The sequence below is a fragment of the Sminthopsis crassicaudata genome, chromosome 6, assembly GCF_048593235.1.
Source record: "Sminthopsis crassicaudata isolate SCR6 chromosome 6, ASM4859323v1, whole genome shotgun sequence".
In the NCBI taxonomy this organism is placed as follows: Eukaryota; Metazoa; Chordata; class Mammalia; order Dasyuromorphia; family Dasyuridae; genus Sminthopsis; species Sminthopsis crassicaudata.
Genome location: NC_133622.1, coordinates 223,328,933 through 223,348,697, shown reverse-complemented (window position 1 = coordinate 223,348,697; position 19,765 = coordinate 223,328,933). Strand labels below are relative to the sequence as shown.

At 45.8% G+C, this 19,765-nt stretch overlaps 1 protein-coding gene across 1 annotated transcript in view; it reads left to right on the top strand.

Moving 5' to 3' along the window:
• Positions 1–321: 321 nt before the first annotated feature.
• ABTB2 (ankyrin repeat and BTB domain containing 2) overlaps positions 322–19,765 on the top strand; it is a 175,800-nt gene continuing 156,356 nt past the window's right edge. The window contains 2 exon segments of the mRNA XM_074276157.1: positions 322–1,126; positions 1,128–1,926. Coding sequence (XP_074132258.1) covers positions 1,043–1,126; positions 1,128–1,926 — 883 coding nt within the window. The 5' untranslated portion in view covers positions 322–1,042.

Genomic DNA, 19,765 nt, shown 5'->3' with positions numbered 1-19,765 from the left:
GCCCCTTAACCTTTAGTGTCCTCAGGTGTAAAAAAACCGAACCAAAGCGGGAGGGGGGCGGGGATAAGACCTGCCAGCCTCCACCTTCCAGGACTGTGGAGAGCCTTAAGGAGGCACCTGGTCTCTGGTAAAGCAGCCGGCACTTAGTACGGGTTTAAGAATTGTTTGCCTCCTTCCTAGAGGACAGGGACCGTTTGAGTTTTCCTTTGTGCCCCAGCATGGAACATGGTGAGTTACTGGCACACAGTAGGTACTTTAAAATGCTTGCGGACTGATTGGCGTATGACACCGGGAATGAAAGAAAACGTGACTATTTTCGGGGTCCCTAGCCTCCTTTGTGCGAACACCTAACTCCGGCCGCTCCTCACCTCCTCCCGCCCCCTCCGAGCCTCTCTCTCGGTCCTCCCTCCCGGCCCCGCCTCCGGTTCCTCCTCCCAGTTTCTCGACGTGGAGTTTGATTTGCATAGCGGCCGCCCCCCTCGGAGCGCACTGGCGGACGGGCTCCTTTCCGAGCACGCGATTGGCTCGGCCGCCGAGGCTCATTTGCAAGCGGGCGGCCCGCCCCGGTGGCCAGCTGTGCGGCGCGGCTCGGCGCCGAAGTTTGCCAGAGCTGTCTCGGCGGCCGGTGAAGGACTCGCGGCTCGCTCGGCTCTCCTCCCCGTTAGCGCTCCTCCGGCCGCCCCAGCCCTCCCGTTCGGCCGGATCCGTGCCCCGGAGGGGACGGGCGCTGCGCCCCGCCGAAGTTCTGCGGGAGCTTCCCCTCGCCCCGCCGCTGCTGACCGCTCCTCCTCCTCCTGCCCGGAGCCGGGCCGTCTCGGCACCCGCTCCCCGGATCGTCTTCACTCGCTTCTCCTCGGAAGCGGCGGGCGGGCGATGCGGGCCCCTGGGCAGCGGAGGCGGCGGGCGCCCGCGCGCGCCTAGAGCGCCGGCCGGACGGACGCGCCGGTGCCGGGCCGCGAGCAGGGGCGCGCGGGACCATGGAGCAGTGAAGGGCCGTCGCTGCCCCGCTCGCCGCGCCAGAGCCCCGCGGCCAGGCGCCTCCATGGCCGGCACGTACAGCTCCACCCTGAAGACTCTGGAGGACTTGACCCTTTGGACTCCGGGCTATGGGGCCGGGGACTCGTGCCCGCTCTCTCAGCCTGTCCTCGTCCAAGTCCAACTCGCAGGCGCTCGCGTCGTCGGCGCAGCAGCACCGGGGGGCGGCCTGGTGGTGCTACTCGGGCTCCATGAACAGCCGCCACAACAGCTGGGACACCGTCAACACCGTGCTGCCCGAGGACCCCGAGGTGGCCGAGCTCTTCTCGCGCTGCCCGCGGCTGCCCGAGCTGGAGGAGTTCCCCTGGACGGAGGCGGACGTGCTGCGGGTGCTGCGCAAGGGCGCCGGGCCGCGCCGGGGGCCCCACTTCTCGGCCGAGGCCGGGAGGCGCGTGGCGCTGCTGCTGCGCCGCGCGCTGATCCGCGTGGCCCGCGAGGCGCAGCGCCTGAGCGTGCTCCACGCCAAGTGCACCCGCTTCGAGGTGCAGAGCGCCGTGCGCCTCGTCCACAGCTGGGCCCTGGCCGAGAGCTGCGCGCTGGCCGCCGTCAAGGCGCTGTCCTTCTACAGCATGAGCGCCGGCGACGGGCTGCGCCAGGGCAAGTCGGCGCGCTGCGGCCTCACCTTCTCCGTGGGCCGCTTCTTCCGCTGGATGGTGGACACCCGCATCTCGGTGCGCATCCACGAGTACGCGGCCATCACGCTCACGGCGTGCATGGAGAACCTGGTGCAGGAGATCCGCGCCAGGGTGCTGGCGGCCAGCCAGAGCCCCGACGGCGGCGGCGGCGGGGAGGTGTCCGCCGAGGCCCTGGAGATGGTGATCAACAACGACGCCGAGCTCTGGGGCGTCCTGCAGCCCTACGAGCACCTCATCTGCGGCAAGAACGCTAACGGTAAGAACCGGGGCCGCGGCGCGGTGGGAGGGCAGGCCTAGGTCATCCCCCGTGCTGGAGGGCCCGGAGCTGCCCAGAACTGTCGCCTCTCTTCGGGACGGGCGGGCCTTCGCCCGGATACGTGGTGGGCCGGCTTGGCCCGGCGCTTCTTGCCGCCGTATTTAGCCCAGACCTGACGCTTCGTTTCTATACGTCTTGGTCCTTCCTTGGTCAAAGATGGTTTCTTTATTCGCTAATGGTCCGGGATGATGTCCGACGTTGGGGACACCTGCACTGGGAACTGTGTCGCTGTCTGTGGTTCTGGCCCCGCCACCGCGCGGATGAGCACTCGGGTGGGGAAAGTCGGAAGGGGACTTGGTTTCTCCCTCCCCCCCCCCCCCCCTTCTGTCCAGTCTAGACCGCACAGAGTTGAGAGTTTGAAGGCAGAGACACCGTGAGGTGCTCCTGGGCCTGGCGCCCTTCCGAGGTGAAGGGGATCGCGCACTGCGCGCGTTAAGCTAGAGCAGAGATCAGTTCTGTGACTCCCACCTTCTCAGAAGATGGCACTTGCCCCGGTCAAGGGCCTGGTTTAAAAAAAAAAAAAAAAAAAAAAAAAAAAAAAAACAACCTTTGACCTCATGTGTTTCCTGGCGAAGCCTTCGCTGCCCGGAACACTGGGGACCAGTACTGGAGAGCTAGACATTGTGGACAGTTAGACCCGGTACAGGCGCAAAGGAGAGGGGAGGAAAACCTCGAGGTGACGGTGCTCCTGAAAGAAGGACGGGGGCAAAAAGCGAATGCTTCCCCCACCTTAGTGTGTACAATGTTCTGCAGCCTGCGGCCTCCCAGGCTCCGCTTTCCGGAGCTGGCAGGGCATAAAATATTCAGAGTGCTGCTGCGGTAAGACATCCCTGTAATCTGATTGGAAGGCAGTTTGGGGGCAGCGAGGCAGACGGGGGAGTGGAAGAAAGCCAGGGAGCCCGTTATAGAGACGTCGCCGAGCGCTCATTTCTTGTGGGGGTTAACCCATTGAGAAAGCAGCTTTGTTTGTTTTCACAAAATCCATGAAAAGCAACAAAAGTATTTTTTAACGCCGACCTCCTCCTCCGGGGGATTGCTCCCGCGTGTTTTTGTTTGTACTGATAAAGGAAATTGCTAGAATCCAGAGAGCTCTTCCCTGGAGGGGAGGGGGGAGGGCTTTTTCCTCCTCCCAATCTGGTAGGCCTGCTGCTTCGGCCCCACCTGAAACCGATCCAGGGCTTTTGTGGATGTTGCCACAACTAGTAATTGTGGTTTCCTCCACACCAGCTTGGTGATGTCACAAACAGGAACACCAGGAAGCCTAGGCAGGCGGGCCACGGGTGGTTTCCAGCCGGCTTTCGGATTCCTGAGCAAGAAGGACGGCTCTCTTAAGAGGAGAGGACGCTGGAGTTAAAGGAGAGCTCCCTCAGTGATACCGGCAGTGGTTTAGAGGGGCCATGATGATCGAGATAGAAGATGTGTAGTCCTTTAAGGTTTAGAAAGTTTCATATACACACACGGAAATATAGTGTATACACATACATACTCGTGCACACATGCGTATGTATATATACACATTCATACACACACACACACACACACACATATATATGTAAACTTGATCCTTAGAACATCCGTGAGGTAAGTGCCATTATCCTCACTTTAAAAATAAGGAGATTGAAGCTGAAAAAGGTTGATAGGATTTGTGGCAGATCACACCCCTAATATAGGTCTGAGACAGGATTTGAACTCCCAAGTCCAGTATTTTATCGATATAAGCAAAGAACAGATGGGCATATTTTTATTTTTCCTAATTATAATATCTGTCGGGACAAGGAGACTTTTCTCCTTTTTATTTCCTTTCTGGTATCTAGCACTATATTTTGAATATGGCTCCATAAGTATTTGTCCATCAAATAAATAGGCAAGTGCTGAAATCTGCCATTCACACACAGCCGCTTGCGGCCTCCAGCTCGGAGCTAGTCACTTAACCTCTGGAATTGCTAGATGCAGATAAAGGAAAATAATAGAGTATGAGCTATCTTCATACTATCATAGATAGTACCTGAAGGACTTCTAGTCATTGGGTCATTAGGTCAGAGCTGAAAGGGACCTTGGAAGGTGCCTAGCGCAACCCCTTATTTACCAGATGAGACAACCGAGAGATATTTAGTGGCTCACCCAAAATCAAATGGGTGAGAAATAGGGGGCTCTAAATTTGAACCCAGGGCCTCTGCCTACAGATCCAATGTTCTTTTCACTGTCTCCCCCGCTGCCCCCCCCAGTACTTTGATTCCAGAAAGCAGGTGTGAACTGTGGGTACATCCTGTGTAAAGTTTTGGGGGCTTTCCATTCAGGATGAGTATTTGACGCTATCAAGGATATTGCTGGGAAGCTGCTTTATAAAGCCTATACACGTTTTTAAAAAAATAAAAATCTGACTAAGAATGAAGCAGTTAAGGTAGCAAATTTCTCTAATCAGAAAGAATATTTCCCCCTCTCTACATTTCCTTTCTACATCTATTTCACCATCTCTACAGAATAACACTAGGCCACGTGACCATTTATCACCTCCTGGTTCTCTGCAAACTCATTTTGAATACATGATAATAGAGGAAAGAGAGAAGAGCTCTAAACAATAACTGGTCTGATTTATTGAGTCTATTTAGACAAAATAAAATGAATGTTTAGAGGAAGAGCAATTAATTACTTCTGCCTGAAAGCTAGTCAGAGCAACAACTGCTTGGAGAAGGACCCCAGAAGTCCAAACGTTTTTGTTAATATTAAAAATACCTCCAAGGCCAGTCAGGTTAGAGTTTGCACGGCTGAATCCCAAATGTGGACCGGCAGAAGAAAGAGGAATGGTGAATATCCCCTTGCTGCTCTTCCCTTTAAATTATACATTTATTGTTGTTATGCTAGCTAATTATACAGTATGGAAGTATGCATTTGACTCAGCTGTGTATGGCTTTTAAAATTCTGTTCTTCCAACCTGGAATTTAAAAGCCAGCCCTACTCATGTCCATTATGCAGATCGTCAGACAAAGATGATTTTGCTCAGTCTGAGATGGAAGATAAAAGTCCCAGGGTGTTTCTAACACATTATTTTAGCTTTGCAGAGTAGGAGTTACAGATTGCTTGCTCATTTGGTATTGATGTCCAGGCTACCAGAGAAATACCATTAAATGATAATATCTTCATAGCTTCCTCATGTGGAAGCAGTGAAACCACTTTAACAGAGAAGCACTTAGAAACTCAGCTCGGGGAGAAGACGGTAGCTTGTTTCCTCATTTTATCCCATGTAGGTAAACTTGATGCTGAACATTACTTCTGAATTTCCTGGTCGCCTGTAGAGACCGAGGAAACCCAGTTAGCTTTTGGACCTTGGGATTAAATGATAGGTTTGGGGTGGACATTTTCTCCCCTACAAAGTATATAAATTCAATTCAGCAAGCATTTATTGAATACTTTGTTTGTCAGGCCCCATGGCTGAGGCAGCACAAATTGCTTTATCCACAACCTTCCAATGCCTTCTTAAAGATACAGTAACAGTATCCATAGTTAACTTTGAAATAGAGATTTTTCTGTTCTTTACTGAACAGCTACTATCTGTCAAGCACTGTATCCAAGACACTTTGGTAGAGTGGAAGTCGTTCTTTATAAACATAGAGTCGCAGGACTTCCAAGTCCTGAGCTTGAATCCTGATTCCACCCTTTGTGTTCACCTTACCTTCTCAGGATCCCGGTTTTCCCCTATCTAAAATGCTCTTTTCTCATGAGACGATCTCCAGTATCCCTTCCAATTCTGACCCTATGACCCTTTACAAGGTCCTGAGAATACACACACATTGACACAGTTCTGATCCTCCAGAAGTTTACATTCTGTGCAAGAACCACCATTAGGAAGAGCTCTCCACACGGCTTCCCAGTCCAGGTTTTTCTGAATCGCTTGCTTTTTAAAAGAAGCTGGCTGGGGCAAGTCTGAACATCTTAGTTCAAGTACAGAAGAGAAAATACTTGCTGTGTGTGATGGCAGGGAAGAAAACCTTCCCCAGACTGTGGGGTTAACTTGAGGGATTTTTAGAGGGCATGGACTCCCACTGAGGCAATCGACTGCAGGAGAAAGTGCTAATTGAGCAGCCCTTGGCTGTTTGGATCCCTCTCAGAACCTAGATGATTTGAGGGGAGAAATTCAGTTGGTTTTGTCTTTTCTCAGACTATCTGACTGAAACTGGGGAGATTAGAAAAGAAGGTATGTGGAAAACAAAAAACTTCATTCTTTATACTTGAACATATGACTGTCAGGGAAGCAAGGTACAGGAATAATAAAGGAAATGATGTATTTTTTTTAATGATAAAGTAGAATAAATACCTTAAAATCAAGGCTGGAGCTGAAAAAGAGGCCTTACAGGTCCCCTCCCCCCATTTTCCTGATGGTTGAGCTGAGAGGTCCATTAAGGAAGTAACTTGGCTGAAGTGGCTCATTTGTTTCACCCCCTGCCAACGCATGCATAAAGTACAGGTCAAGTCAGAGATAGCTATGGAAGGCCAAAGAGCCCATTTAACAAGCATTTTATTAAGCAACTTCTGTGTGCCAGACCCAGTGAGTGCTGAGACCTTGGAAAAAGGTCTTTCTTGAAGTGTTAGATATCTCTATCCTGGTGGAGGATGTCAAAGATGCTGTAAAATGAGGTCAGCAGGAGCTATTTTTAAGTCAACAAGCATTTATTAAGCTTATCTACTATGTGCTAGTCATCATGCTAAGCAATGAAGATGCAAAGAAAGGCAAAAAACAGTCCCTGACCTTGAGGAGGACAACCTCCAAACAACTATGAACAGACAAGATACAGGATAAACTGGAGATGATCTCAGGGGGAAGGCAGAATGATTAGAAAAATCTTTGTTCAGAAGATGGAATTTTAGCTGGGCTGGAAGGGGAAACCAGGAGGCAGAGCTGAGGAAGGGAGGACATTCCCCGTGTGGGGTACAGCCAGGGAAAATGTTTTGAGTCGGGAGATGGAGTGTCCTGTGTGAGGAATAGGAAGGTTATTGTATTGGAGAGTAAGCTATATAAAGATTTCCTTCACAAGGTGGTTGTGAGTCTCCAGTGAGAGGCCTATACAGTGCTTTAAAACCTTCACAAACTCCCAGAGAGGGAACTGTCGTGGTCAATCTTATGATTTTGCAAATAAGGACACTGAGGCAGAGGGAAATGAAGTAATTTGTCTCGTCACAGACCTAGTAAATCATTTGAATCCAGATCGCTCCAGCACTCTTATTAATTGTACTATGTTTATCATTATTATTATTATCATTTTAAGCAAACTTTTGGCAACTTGTTTCCTTATTTCTAAAAACAAGGGACTCTAATGCATCTGAGATCCTGTAAGCTGCTTGAGGGTAGGAACTATTTTATCTTTCTTTTTTTAACTGGTGTCTAGCACCAGGGCCAAGCAGCACACCAGCACGATAGAGAGTAGGAAGGCATTGGGTTCCTCCTTTTGAATCTTGGCTCTGTTGTGTGATCTTGGTGAAATCATTTTCCCTCCATGGGTCTCATCACATCTGTCTCCCTCATTTCCCAGATCAGGAAACAGAGGAAATGATTTTGCCCACATCACATTTTGTAATCTGAAAAAAAGATGGCAAACAGCTTGGACTCAATTTCTGTAAAATCAGAAGATTGGAATAGATAATCTCTGAGATTTCTTCCAGCTTTTCATCTAGCATCTTATCCAAATAAAAGTTAAATTGATTTGAACTATGAACTTCTGTTGAAAGAGGGTACTGTCAGGATTCTCAGCGAGATGGTAAATAATAATAGAAAGGGCTTCCAGGCAGATGTCTGATATACCGAATAGGTGAGTCACTTGGAGGAGGAAAAAGGCAGTGGGGGTGCCTCAGAAATGCTAGCCTTTTCTTTTTATTGTTTTGTTCCCCTTATCCAAAGGAGGGTGCAGGTTCCCAAACTCTTATCGGACAGCTGTTTGGTTTTTGAAAAATAGGATGCATACTCTCCCTTTTATTTTGTATGTTTAAGAAATGAAGCAAGGCAATCACTGCTCAGCTTTCCCAGGATAGATCAACAAGATTTAATATTCTGACCTAAACCAGGGCCATTTCAGAGCAGAACATGAGGGTTTGTCCCCACCTGACCCTGTTGGTGTTTGTTCTTATCCAGGACACTGAGTGATATCTTTGACTTCAGTTTCCAGGCTTTTGCAATAATAATCAAAGATCGTATTTCATGGAATCATAGAATATTGGAGCTGGATGGGACTCTCAAAGTTCATCACATCCATCTCCCTCATTTCCCAGATCAGGAAACAGGGGAAATGACTGCCAATGTCACATTTTGTAAAACCTTAAAGTCCCTGCATAGATGTCAGCTGTTGTTAGTGACCCAGCAGGAAACCCAGTTCTCCTTTCTCTTACTCTAGTGGACCAAGTTCTATGCTTATTTGGCAGGTGCTTTTAATCTCCCCCAGACACATGGGAGAGATTGATTTTTATTCTCACAAGCATTTTTTTAATAAAAGAGGCAATATGGCATAGGAGATCTGAGTTCGAGTCCCAATTCTGACATGTATAGTGGCTGTGTATCCCTGTTCAAGTCACTTCTCAGTGCACATTCTCTTAGACTGTAAATGGCAGATCCAGGTATTTTTTATTTTTGTTGTTGTTTTGGGGTGTGTGTATCAGTTGGGGTTAAGTGACTTGCTCACACACAGGTAGGAAGGCTTAAGTGTTTGAGGTTGTATTTGAACTCGGGTCCTCTTGACTTCAGGCCCAATGCTCTCTCCATTGCACCATCTAGCCACCCCATTGCCAGAGACAATCCCCTGTACCAAAGAAATCAAAATCCAGTCTCCATCTCTGTTGTTCCCATTTTCCAAAGGTCCAGAGAGCCTAATGCTTGACCTTACATCACAGGGCTCTTGACTTCTAACCTTACCTTCTGTTCTTTACCCAGCCAAGTAGGTCATGTTATAAATGCTCTTCATTGTGGTTCTTGTGTCGGTAAAATTCCTGAGTGTAGGCAAGAACAGTATTATTCCCCAGGTAAAGCAGATGGTTGCTGTCGAGAGAATGGAGGAATTAACTTACGAAGTGTATTACTTATTTAGTCCCAGTTTTCTAGCACTCTCAGCCAAGCTCATTGGGGTGCCATTGATTTTAATAAGCTTCTATCATTACTCCTAAGAGTAGGGGAGGGAATTTGCTTGTCCATTCAGAAGCATCAGCTGTCAGGGTGATCAATAAGACAAACGGAGCAGAAACTTGGTCAGATGTGTTGCGGTCTACATCCTAATTAACAATGAATCAGCTAGACGGGGGAAAGGGACTCCCTGGTACAAATGGAGTCATCATCTTTTGGGGGAGCACCTGCCTCCCTATACAAACCTCCCCCTAGCCTCAGGAAGGCAGCATGATGTCACAAAAAGTGTCTGGCTCTGAAGGTTTGGGTTCGAATCCCACCTTAGATACTTTTGAGCTTTGGATTAATCAATGAGTCTCCTTAGGCCTCGGTCTTTTCATCTAGAAATTGAGGGGGTGGGACCATCTGGTTTCTAAAATCCCTTTCAGCTGTGAAAGTTGTCAGAAGAAACTTTAGATGAGCGTCCCCATGGTGCCTTTGGGGAAGGAGCACTCAGTGCCTTTGGAGTTGCAAGCCTGGGGTCCCATCGCAGCTCTATAACTCACCACCTATGGCATCTCGGCTAAATAATGTCATTTCTTGGGGCTTCGGCTTTTCTCCTTTGGGTGCTGACAGGGTTACACTGGAAACTCAATGGGAGTTGACAGCAATTGTCATCTGAACGCACAGAGGAGTGGACAAGAATGATTCGTGCTGGGAAACCTGGTGCCCAGAGAATGAGGAGCCCGTGTGCAGAGGGGCAGGTCGGGGGAATCACAGAATTAGAGAGGGGGGTGATGGAAAAAGCAGGCTCTGCTGCTGCTCTGTGGCTTCTGGAGGAGGCTCCTTGCCAGGAAAAAGGAGGCGGGTGGGAGCGGAATGGATCTGACTTCTGCTGTATCTCTTTTTGCCGGTGAGGATGCAGTCATGATGGATTCGAACTCTCAGGCTTGGGCCCTGGGGAGGGAGTTGGCCGTGGATATCTGATCCATCTTGTTGCAGCCCCAAGTGGTAGCAGGTGTTTTATGTTTGTTCGGCTTGTCATAGAAACATGTTTTGTGTTGTTGGGTTTTTTTTTTTTTTTTTTTTTTTGGCTTATTTTAAAATAAGCCTAAACAATTTTGATGCTGTGACTTTTAAGGTTGCCTAAAGGGAGGCTGAGGGATCTATCTAGAAACATGATACTAAGAGGATCTAGGATCCTGGGCTAGGCCAAGTTGGATATTCATTCCATCACCCATTCAAAAAATTGTTTGAGCACCTACTATGTGCAGTGTGCTGTAGATTACTGTTAATTATAACCATTCAATTTTTTTTCCTCACAACAGCTTCACCTGTCAATTAGTCAATAAAAATTTATTAAGGACCTACTATGTATCAGGCAGGCAATGCCAGGTTTATTTTCAATTTATCAATGGAAAAACTGAGACTTGAAAAGCTAAGGGGTTTGCCCGAAGACTTGGCTAGGGTCAGAGTGGGAATTTGAACCCGGTGTCATACCTCCAACTTCAGGATGTTCTTTTTGCTACTTCTTTGAGACCTTTGCTTGACATGTAGCCTCTAGATGTTCAAGGCTCTTATAATCCAGTAGGAACGTTGAGATAAGGCCCATCAAAAACATGCTTCTATAATAGAAGCATTAAGACATCACCATGGAGGGAGGTATGAGATGTATAAAATAAAATTGTACAAAGTACTATGGGAGAAATCAAAGTGGGCTTTCTGGAGGAGGAAGATAGGATTTGGACAGGTCAAGATGGGCAAGGAAATATATTCTGGTGGAAAGAGCAACATAAGGAAAGGCATGAGCCATGGATGGGAGAAAGCAAAGCGACAAGGGGGGATTTACAAAGAGAGGCAAGGTCTGCTTGCCTAGGGAAGTAGTGGGAGATAAAGCCACAAAGTGGAAACCCTGCCCACATCTTTTATCCAGATGTTTGCGGTCTTGCCAGAGTGTAGGCTGAGATTTTTCCAAATTGCATTTTGTAATTCAGACGACTTGAATGCTCTCCCCATCCCGTCCTGAACCCCAGCCCCAGACCTCCTCTTACCCATCACAGTCATGACCTTGAAACTGTAACCAGCTGCTGGTCTTGACAATACAAATGACAGAAGACCATCTTGGCTGTCCATATATGTGGGAAAAGGGGTTAGGGGCGAGAGAGAGAGGCTCCAGAGAGGGTTCTCTAATGAACTTACCTTTCCAACTGAAGTCAGCATTTTTAGTGCGTGTTTCTTTGGAGACCCCCAAAGTAATATTTTTATGGCAAAACATTCTGGATGCCAAAAGGAGATTCTGACGTTCAAACAGAAGTAAACTGCAGCTGGTTGTGTGTACTTTTGCAACTCTGTACAAAAATGGGACTCCCAGAGTAGGAGAGTGGATAGCAGCAAAGCACTGAGGGTAGCATAAAAATAATCCTAAGCTTTCCTTGGTAATGAATGTTTTTACTAGTTAAGTGTAATTTCAAAAAATTGAGTTAGCCCCTTTAGAGTTCGGAAAAATAAGGCAAACCAGGGCAACAATTTCCACAAAGTCAATGTTAATAGGAAGGGAAGCTGTGCTGAAAGCATGCATTGACCATTGACAGATAATGAGTTTGAAGCCCAAGGGGATTCTGGCCTCCAGCCTCTTGGCCCAGACCAGGACAATGGAAAGGTACACCAGGGAACTGGGTCCCTATTAGTGTGAATAAATGAGCCTCTTGAAGTGGTTACATCCATTCATATTCACACTATTGGAAGTTATAATCATGTATGGCAGTTGGTTCCAACCATGGTTTCCAATGGAAATATACAGTGTGAATTTTAGTAATGAATGCTAAGTCGAACCTAATTGTGTTGAAAAGGAGGATCTTGGAGTGAGAAAGAACAGTCATTGGGGAAATGTGAGAGATATATATATCTATATATCTATTTAGATATATAGATATATAGATAATTTTTTTTTTTCAAGTCTTGATCATTTGTTTTAAGAAATCGTTTAATAGAGAAGATCTAATTCAGTTCCAGTTGATCAATGATGGACAGATCAGCTACACCCAGAGAAGGAACATTGGGAAAGGAATGTAAACTGTTTGCACTATTGTCTTTCTACCCAGGTTACTTTTACCTTCGGAATCCAATTCTTACCGTGCAACCAGAAATTGGGTTTTACACACATATATTGTATCTAGGATATACTATAACATATTTAACATGTATGGGATTGCTTGTCATCTAGGGGAGGGGAAAAGAAGTGAGTACAAGAGATAATGCTGTAAAAAAATTACCCATGCATATGTACTGTCAAAAAAATTATAATTAAAAAATTAATTTAAAAAATCGTTTAAAAGATTTCATAGAAGCTTAAAGATACTTTCCAATTCTCCATTTGGGGTTAGGACATCCCCAGGGTGTAATACTACTTATAAACCATTTAGCAGAATGCTTTGCACATAGTAGGCATTTTATACATGATTCTTTTCTTCCTTTACTAATGGAGATTTGATTTAAAAAATTTTAAAACTTAAAATGTCAAATATGATTTAAAAAAACAACAACCCTGTGATCGCAGAAATTTAGGTAGACCATGGTTTGCCATGTCCCTGGAATTGTAATATGCCATAAAAACTTGATACTTCTTTTTTTCTGTAACACGGCACCATGAAGGAGTTCTGCTGTAAGTATGTGTTGTCAAGTGTTACTGTTAGATTTTACAAAGTTATTTTCTAGTAAATCCACTGGGGTTCAGTTTACTGTTTTCCTTTTGAAAAGTGAATTGAAGTTGATAGAGAGACAGGAATTAGGCCACATGTTGGGAAAATTAACCAAAGGGAAACTAAGCTTGGAACTGTATGGGGGATTTAGCAAATAATAGATCCCCCTCCACATGCTGTATAGAATCTCCCTGAAAACTGGAACTATGCCTTTAAAGTGTGGAAAAAAAACACTTTTGATGCTGGGATATAAAAAAAAAAGTTACTATTTTCATTAACAATAACAACAGCTAACTTTTATATGGCATTTTAAGATTTGCAAAGCACTTTACAAACGATTCTCACATCAGCCCTGGAAGGGAGCTGCCGTTATTCCCATTTTACAGGTGAAGGGTTAAGTGATTTGCCCAGACTCACACTGCTGGTAAGTGCCTGCGTGAAAATTTGAGCTTAGCCTTGGAAAAAGTCCATTTGGGACGTGATTTGGGTCCTCCCTGAAGACGTGACCATGCAGTAGTGCCCAGATGAGGCCCTTTTGTATTGAGATTATCTGTGATTATCGTTACCATACATAAGGCTGTGTCCCATCTGATTCTCCCAGTCCAAGGGCTAAGTCCTTGACTCTGAATTCTAAAAATTCATCATTGTGGGGTGATCGGGTCCAGATTATCTGTGATTATCGTTATCATACATAAGACGGAGTCTTATCTGATTCTCCCAGTCCAAGGGCTGAAATCCTTGATTCTTGACTCCAAGTTCTAAAAACTCATCATCACGGGGTGATCGTGTCCAGGGGTGATCTCCTATGGCTGAACTTTGCAAGCCAGCTTTATAAAATGGCCTGCTTAGCCAGACATGAGTATTTATAGTAGGAGAAGGATTAGAAAAAATAATCAAATGTGCTACACCCTTTTTAAAAACGTGTGTGACAGAGGTAGGTATTGTGAGGAATTGAGAAGGCTGAAATGTTTGGTCCAGCAAGATATTTTTAAATGTTGTTTGTTGTAATTGGCACTGTAGGCTTTTAAAAAGGGGAGGGAAAATGAGCAATCATAATAATAGCTAGCGTTTATATAGCACTCTGAGGTTTACCAGACACTTTATTATCTCATTTTATCCCATAATTTTGGGCAAGTCACTGTGTGCCTCAGTTTCATCCTCTGTAAAAATGGAGCCCATAATAGCATCTACCCAGGAAGCACAGTACCTATCACATAGAAAGCCCTAAATTCCAGTTCTCTTCCCTTCCTTCCTAGCAAAGTCCCAGTAAGAAAACTCCCTCTATCAATGCAAATCATCACCCCTCAGCAATTCAGTCTTAAGGACTCTGCTTGGGAGTCCAGCTCTTTTGTATCAGAGCTGGGCCTAGAACCCTGAGCTGAAAGGTCACTCTCAGAAAAAGAGGCCAGAAACAGAACTGGGAATTTGGATCCTTCAGCTCCCTCCTTTCCTTTCCTGTCCTCTCCCAGGAGTGACCTGGGTGGGGAAGAAGCATATTTTGTTATTTATGGAGCAGAGGAATGGGTTGATTTCTGTGGCCAAAAGAAAAGCTGACAGAGGCCCAAGATTCCTTTTTGCATTTCTGAAGGACTGGGTCTATTTAGGTTATCCTAGAGTAATTACTAGGAAGACTGTACCTTGTGAAGGTAGGCCTGGAAACCGTGCTGATGGGATTTATACCTATTGGTGTAAAAAGATCCAACCTGCTAAGTGCTTTTATTTCTGTTCTGTTACTGTGAATTAAAAAAAAAACTCAGCAACCTCAAATGAAATCTGTGTGTGAGTTGCTTAAAATAGCGCAAGAGGAAGAAATTTTGGAAGTGTTTAGCTCCTTGAGACCTCCTCCTGATTTATGGTCCCTGTGAGGGCTCCAGGCCTTTCCTTATTTACCCTTTCCCGCCTACTGTGTGCACAGAAGTGAGCCCAGAGAGAGCCCTACCACCCATTTTGGACTGATTTCAACTTTTCCATACTTTTTTTGGGGGGGAAGAGGGGGCACACACCATTTGTGGGTGAAGATTTTAGGGAAGAGTCTTCGTTGGGGATTTGGCTCCTTCCTCCTTCCAAAACATATTATAGAGTTTGCTCATCGTCATGCTGAGATTCCAATTCTGTGGAATTTGGACAATTCAGGTCTTTTTGCTTTTTCATTTCTCAGCAAGATGTCAGTGATTATATCTCAGTGGTAGCAGAACTGCAGGGGGGAAAAGGTCATTTATGGAAGGACCAAATTTATGGAGACTCCACCATTCTCAGGGTATCTCAAAATCTTCATAGTTCATAGAAGCAGCAGCTGCTGCTGCTACTATTACTAATAATAATAATAAAAATAATTTTTAGTTATTTTCAACTGTTCAACTCCTCATGAGTCCATTTGGGATTTTCTTGGCAAATATACTGAAGTGAATCTGCCATTTCCTTCTCCAGCTCATTTTATAGATGAGGAAACTGAGGGAAACAGGGTGAAATGACTTGCCCAGAGTCACAGTGAGGAAGTACTTTTACCAGGGTTCTCATCCCAGGACATCGTGCTTCTCTTCTAAATTGTCTTAATTTAGTAACTAGGTTTAATGGAAGTAGGTGGCTTGACTTCATTGTGACTAACCACTTAGAAGAACTAACCAAAACTTCAGAGTTAGCCATCAGCCCCGGAGATGTTTCCCCTCCTCTGCAGCTTGCTCCCTGAAGGAGACAAGAGAGGCTTCCCAGTCATTGCTACTGTATTTCATTTTCCTGGTGGATTCTAGGAGTTGTACCATTGAAGGTGCAAAAAGTCTCTTGGGTCCATTCTGACATTTTCCCAGAACTTTTCATTTTCCTGCATATGGCTCCCTTAAATGATTAGGACAGTGCCTGGCACAGAATAGGTGCTTACTGAATGCTAGTTGACTGAGTAATCCATTACTTTTAGCTTTCACGTAGATCATCTCATTTTGTTCTGGTCCTGTTTGTGCAGGTTAAACAGTATTGTACCCCAACCTGGCCTCTTGGGACCAACTTTAGAAACCTCACAAAATCAGGATCGTAGATTGGAGGTCTGAGAGGATCTTAGAGGCTATATTGCCCAACCATCCCTCATTTTACAGATTAGGAAACTGAGGCCCATTTAGGAGAAATCACTTATCCAGAGAGATAGTGATTCTAACCCCAAAGCCACTAGGATGCTGAAGCTCAGCTTCTATTTGGAAAGGAACTGAGGCTGAGCCACAGGACTAATTCCTTTGTGTTTCATTGTTCAACAACCAGATAAACAGAGTTAACTCTTCTTTTATGGGAGGCAAAGGAGTTTTTGAAGAAACCTACATTTGGACTCGTGTTAGAAGAAGGAAATCTTGAGAAAGATTAGGTTTGGGGTTGGTTTTGTTTTAGGGTTTTTTGAAGTTTTTTTAAGGCCTTACAAGGAGTTTTCTACTGTTGATACCATGATTCTCCCCCATGCTTTCCCAAAATATAGACTCCAAAACTTATTGCCAGTATCAACACCCCAAACCTCAAGCAGCAGCCAGCTTTCTTTTTTGCCAAGTTTAGATTGTGATACCATCCAGGGAAACAGTGGATGCAAGGGGCCAATCTGGGGGGTTTGTCCTCTAGTATGAGGATTATCAATATAGATATTATATAGGGATATTAATATAGATTATATATCTAAATGTTAATATTTATTGATATTGATAATCTACCATCCAATTGCCCTCATTCAGACGCATATGATGTTGGATTTATGTATAAAGAAGTCTCAACTTCCCACAATCCTACTGGCGAAATCCATTAATAGTTCACTTAATTGTCAGGAAGGGGGGAAAGGAACAAACATTTATCATTAAGTGCCTGCTATGTGCCAGATACTATTACAACACTGCAAATGTTAACGTCATTTGATCCCATCAACCACCCTGGGAAGTAGATACTATTATGAGCTCCATTTTATAGTTGAGAAAACTGAGACATCCAGAGTTGTTAAATGATTTGTCCAAGATCACACAGCTTGTAACTGTCTGAACCCACATTTGAACTCGACCTCCAGACCCTATGTTTTATCCACTTGCACCACCTAGCCTGTCTCTGGATGGGATGGGGTCACTCCTGGGGACCTTTCTGAATGAAAATGGCTCTGCCTTTTAAAGATCTCAGCATGACCTCCCTCTGGCCACTGGACCCAGATGGTTGTGGAGGAGAAAATGAGGCTGGTGACCTTGCAAAGCCCTCCCTCTCTCAATTTCCTCCTGTAGATGGTTTAAGGAAGAAGAGTGGGAGTGGTTGGGAGCCACCCAGCCTCTGCTGGGAGGGACCTTATCTTACCGTAAAGCAAAGAAAAGGGAAGGAAGTGCGGTCATGGTTGCTTTGTGTCTTGGTACTTTGGGAGTCTTTGTGGAAAGATCCCCTTGTGCCTACAGAGAGAGACGTGAGGGAGTGATCTGGGGACTCAGTTTTCTCTTCATATAGAGCAGGGAGATCTATGGGAAAGTCACATTTTAGGATGATGGTGATAGAGGGGTTAGGCAGGGCAGGAGGAAGGCTATTTGAGGACGCAAATCCTTCCTAGAGCTGCCATTTATTAACTATGCTCTTGAGAGAAGTCTTTGACCCTATTTAGGATCAGGTACTTTGAGTTAGAAAGGGATACCTGAATCTTCTAGCCCCTTATTTATTTGTTTGTTTTTTTTGCCAAAGTGGGAAATTAGGGCACTTTGAGACTGAATGACTTGTGTGAGGTTAGACAGGTGGTAACAGAGGCAGAATTTGAGTTCAGGTCTTCAATCTCCACTTATTTATATGGCTTCTCTGCCTCACTGGCCCTGAATTGCCTGATCTGTAAAAAGATGGGAGCACTTGTCTTTTTTGACCTCAGTAACTAATTTTTTCAGTAACTAATTCTCTCAGTGGCTTTATCCATGAACTTTCTAAATCAGCTCTATCCTCTGAGGGTCAGTTATAGAGATAAAGACTGGTGAAGGCCAGTGGAGTCTGGGAATCTCTTCCCAATAAGCAAATTGTGGAGAAAGGGAGGAAAGGCTGTTGGACTGATCCCATGTCTAAACAAGTCACTTTTTTTTTCACTTACTGAAGGCAAAGTCTCTATTTTTCCATCTGTCAAGGAGGAGTGGGCTAGTGGCTTGGGGTGTGTATGGATTGTGGTTATTTTGAATGCACAAGGCCTGCCCATCTGAAGGCATGGGAAAGACACAGCTTTGGGAAGCTGCCTGGATTCAGCTAGAGTTGAAGTCACAGTATACTCTGCCCATGTCTGAAAGCAGACGCCCTCGTCCTTCTACTCACTGGGACGAGGGAATCTAGGAAGGATGGAGGGAGCAGCTAGGTAAGGAGAGGGGGGAGAGAGAGCTCTCACAGTAAAAAAGCTGGAAAAACCCAAAGGCCACTGGTTCTTTGGGGGTGAATAAACCCTCTTGTCCCTGCCCTTGAGGACTGTATCTTTTAATCCATACCTTTCTTGGTTACTCAGCTCTGACCATTCTGGAAGATGGAGAGAAGCTTCCACTGGAGCAGGAGGGTCTCACCTATGTCAGCTGTGATCTTCTATGACCAGAATTTTTGAGTTCCCCTTTCTTATCTTCCTTAAGTTTGCGTTCAGCCTTCTTTAGCTCAGGTCTGGCAAACCCTGAGATCCTTAGATAAGATAGATGATGTTGTTATTCCCATTTTACAGGTGAAACTGAGGCTAAGTGACTTACTCAGTTTCACACAGCTAATAAGTATCTGAGAAAGAATTTGAATTCATCATCCTAATCTAAGATTACTCAATGTTCTCTGACCCATTCCATTCTCTGCTAATTTCAAGCTACAATTGGAGTTGGAAGGGTGTGGGAGGGAATGAGCGTTTATTAAGTGCCAGGTTCTCTGTAATTATCATCCTCACTACAATCCTAGGAGGTAGGCACTGTTATTATTCCATTTTACAATTGAAGAAATTGAGGCAGACAGAGGTAAAGTGATTTGCCTGGGATCACACAGCCAGTAAGTGTCGAAGGCTGGATCTGAGGTCTTTCTTATTCCAGTTCCAGCATCCTTTTCACTGCGTTACCTAGCTTAAGCATGTAAGAAATGAAGGGAAAGGGAGAAGGACTAGAAGGTCTTGTGGAAGATTTGGTGCTTAGTAGCTAGGGGTGAGCCTGTGCCCACTTGGTACTCTAAGCTCTGGCACATCCTAACCCCACATGCCACAATATGGGTTATGTGCGGATTTCATCTGGAGGACCGTTCCGTACCCCTCAGATGTCTGCCGACTGTTCTTAGAAGACCACCCCTTTACCTACAGAGCCTACAAATGCTCCCCCACCTCCCTCAACTGCTCCCTCCAGTTATCTGGTGGACATACATAAGAGAAACTGTGGCAGATTCTTGAGGACTATGGTGGACACTCAAAGGTCTGTGCTTGTTGTTGTTTGTCCTCCATTTTCAAAGAGAACAAATGACATCACAGGGTGATATTTTGCATGAGTTGAATTTAAGCAAGGTAGAATTAATTGTATAGAGTCATCCATCTCTGTCTGTCTTTCTGAGTCATCAAGGTCCAATGGCAGGACAAAAGTCAAGGTGATGGCCCAGAATTCACTGGATGCCCTGGGGCATCATGAGTGTTCAAGCAAGCCTAAGCTCCAGCTGCCTTCATGGCCACTGGAACATTCTCACCCATCTAACCCCCTGAGGCTAGTCTTCACTTACCTGGTGCTAATTCACTAACCAGTCTGAGGTCCGTTGGTTACCCTCAACTTGCTGTGACAGTCTACTGCAGTGTGGTCATTACACGTGCTACAGCCACTGGAGAGAGCTGGGTGAAGGGAGCCACCAAAGGTGGATGAAAAGAGCTTGGCAAACCCTCACACCAGGGGAGCTAGTCCTTCTTGAGCATCCTATGCACCCCAAGGGTCTGTTCTAGGACTGGACCTAGAGGGCAGGGTCAAGTATCATGGGGAACTTGACTGGAGTCAAACTGGATGGGATGGAGAGCCACCAAGAGCTGCCCTAGCCATGATGGGACCAGTGA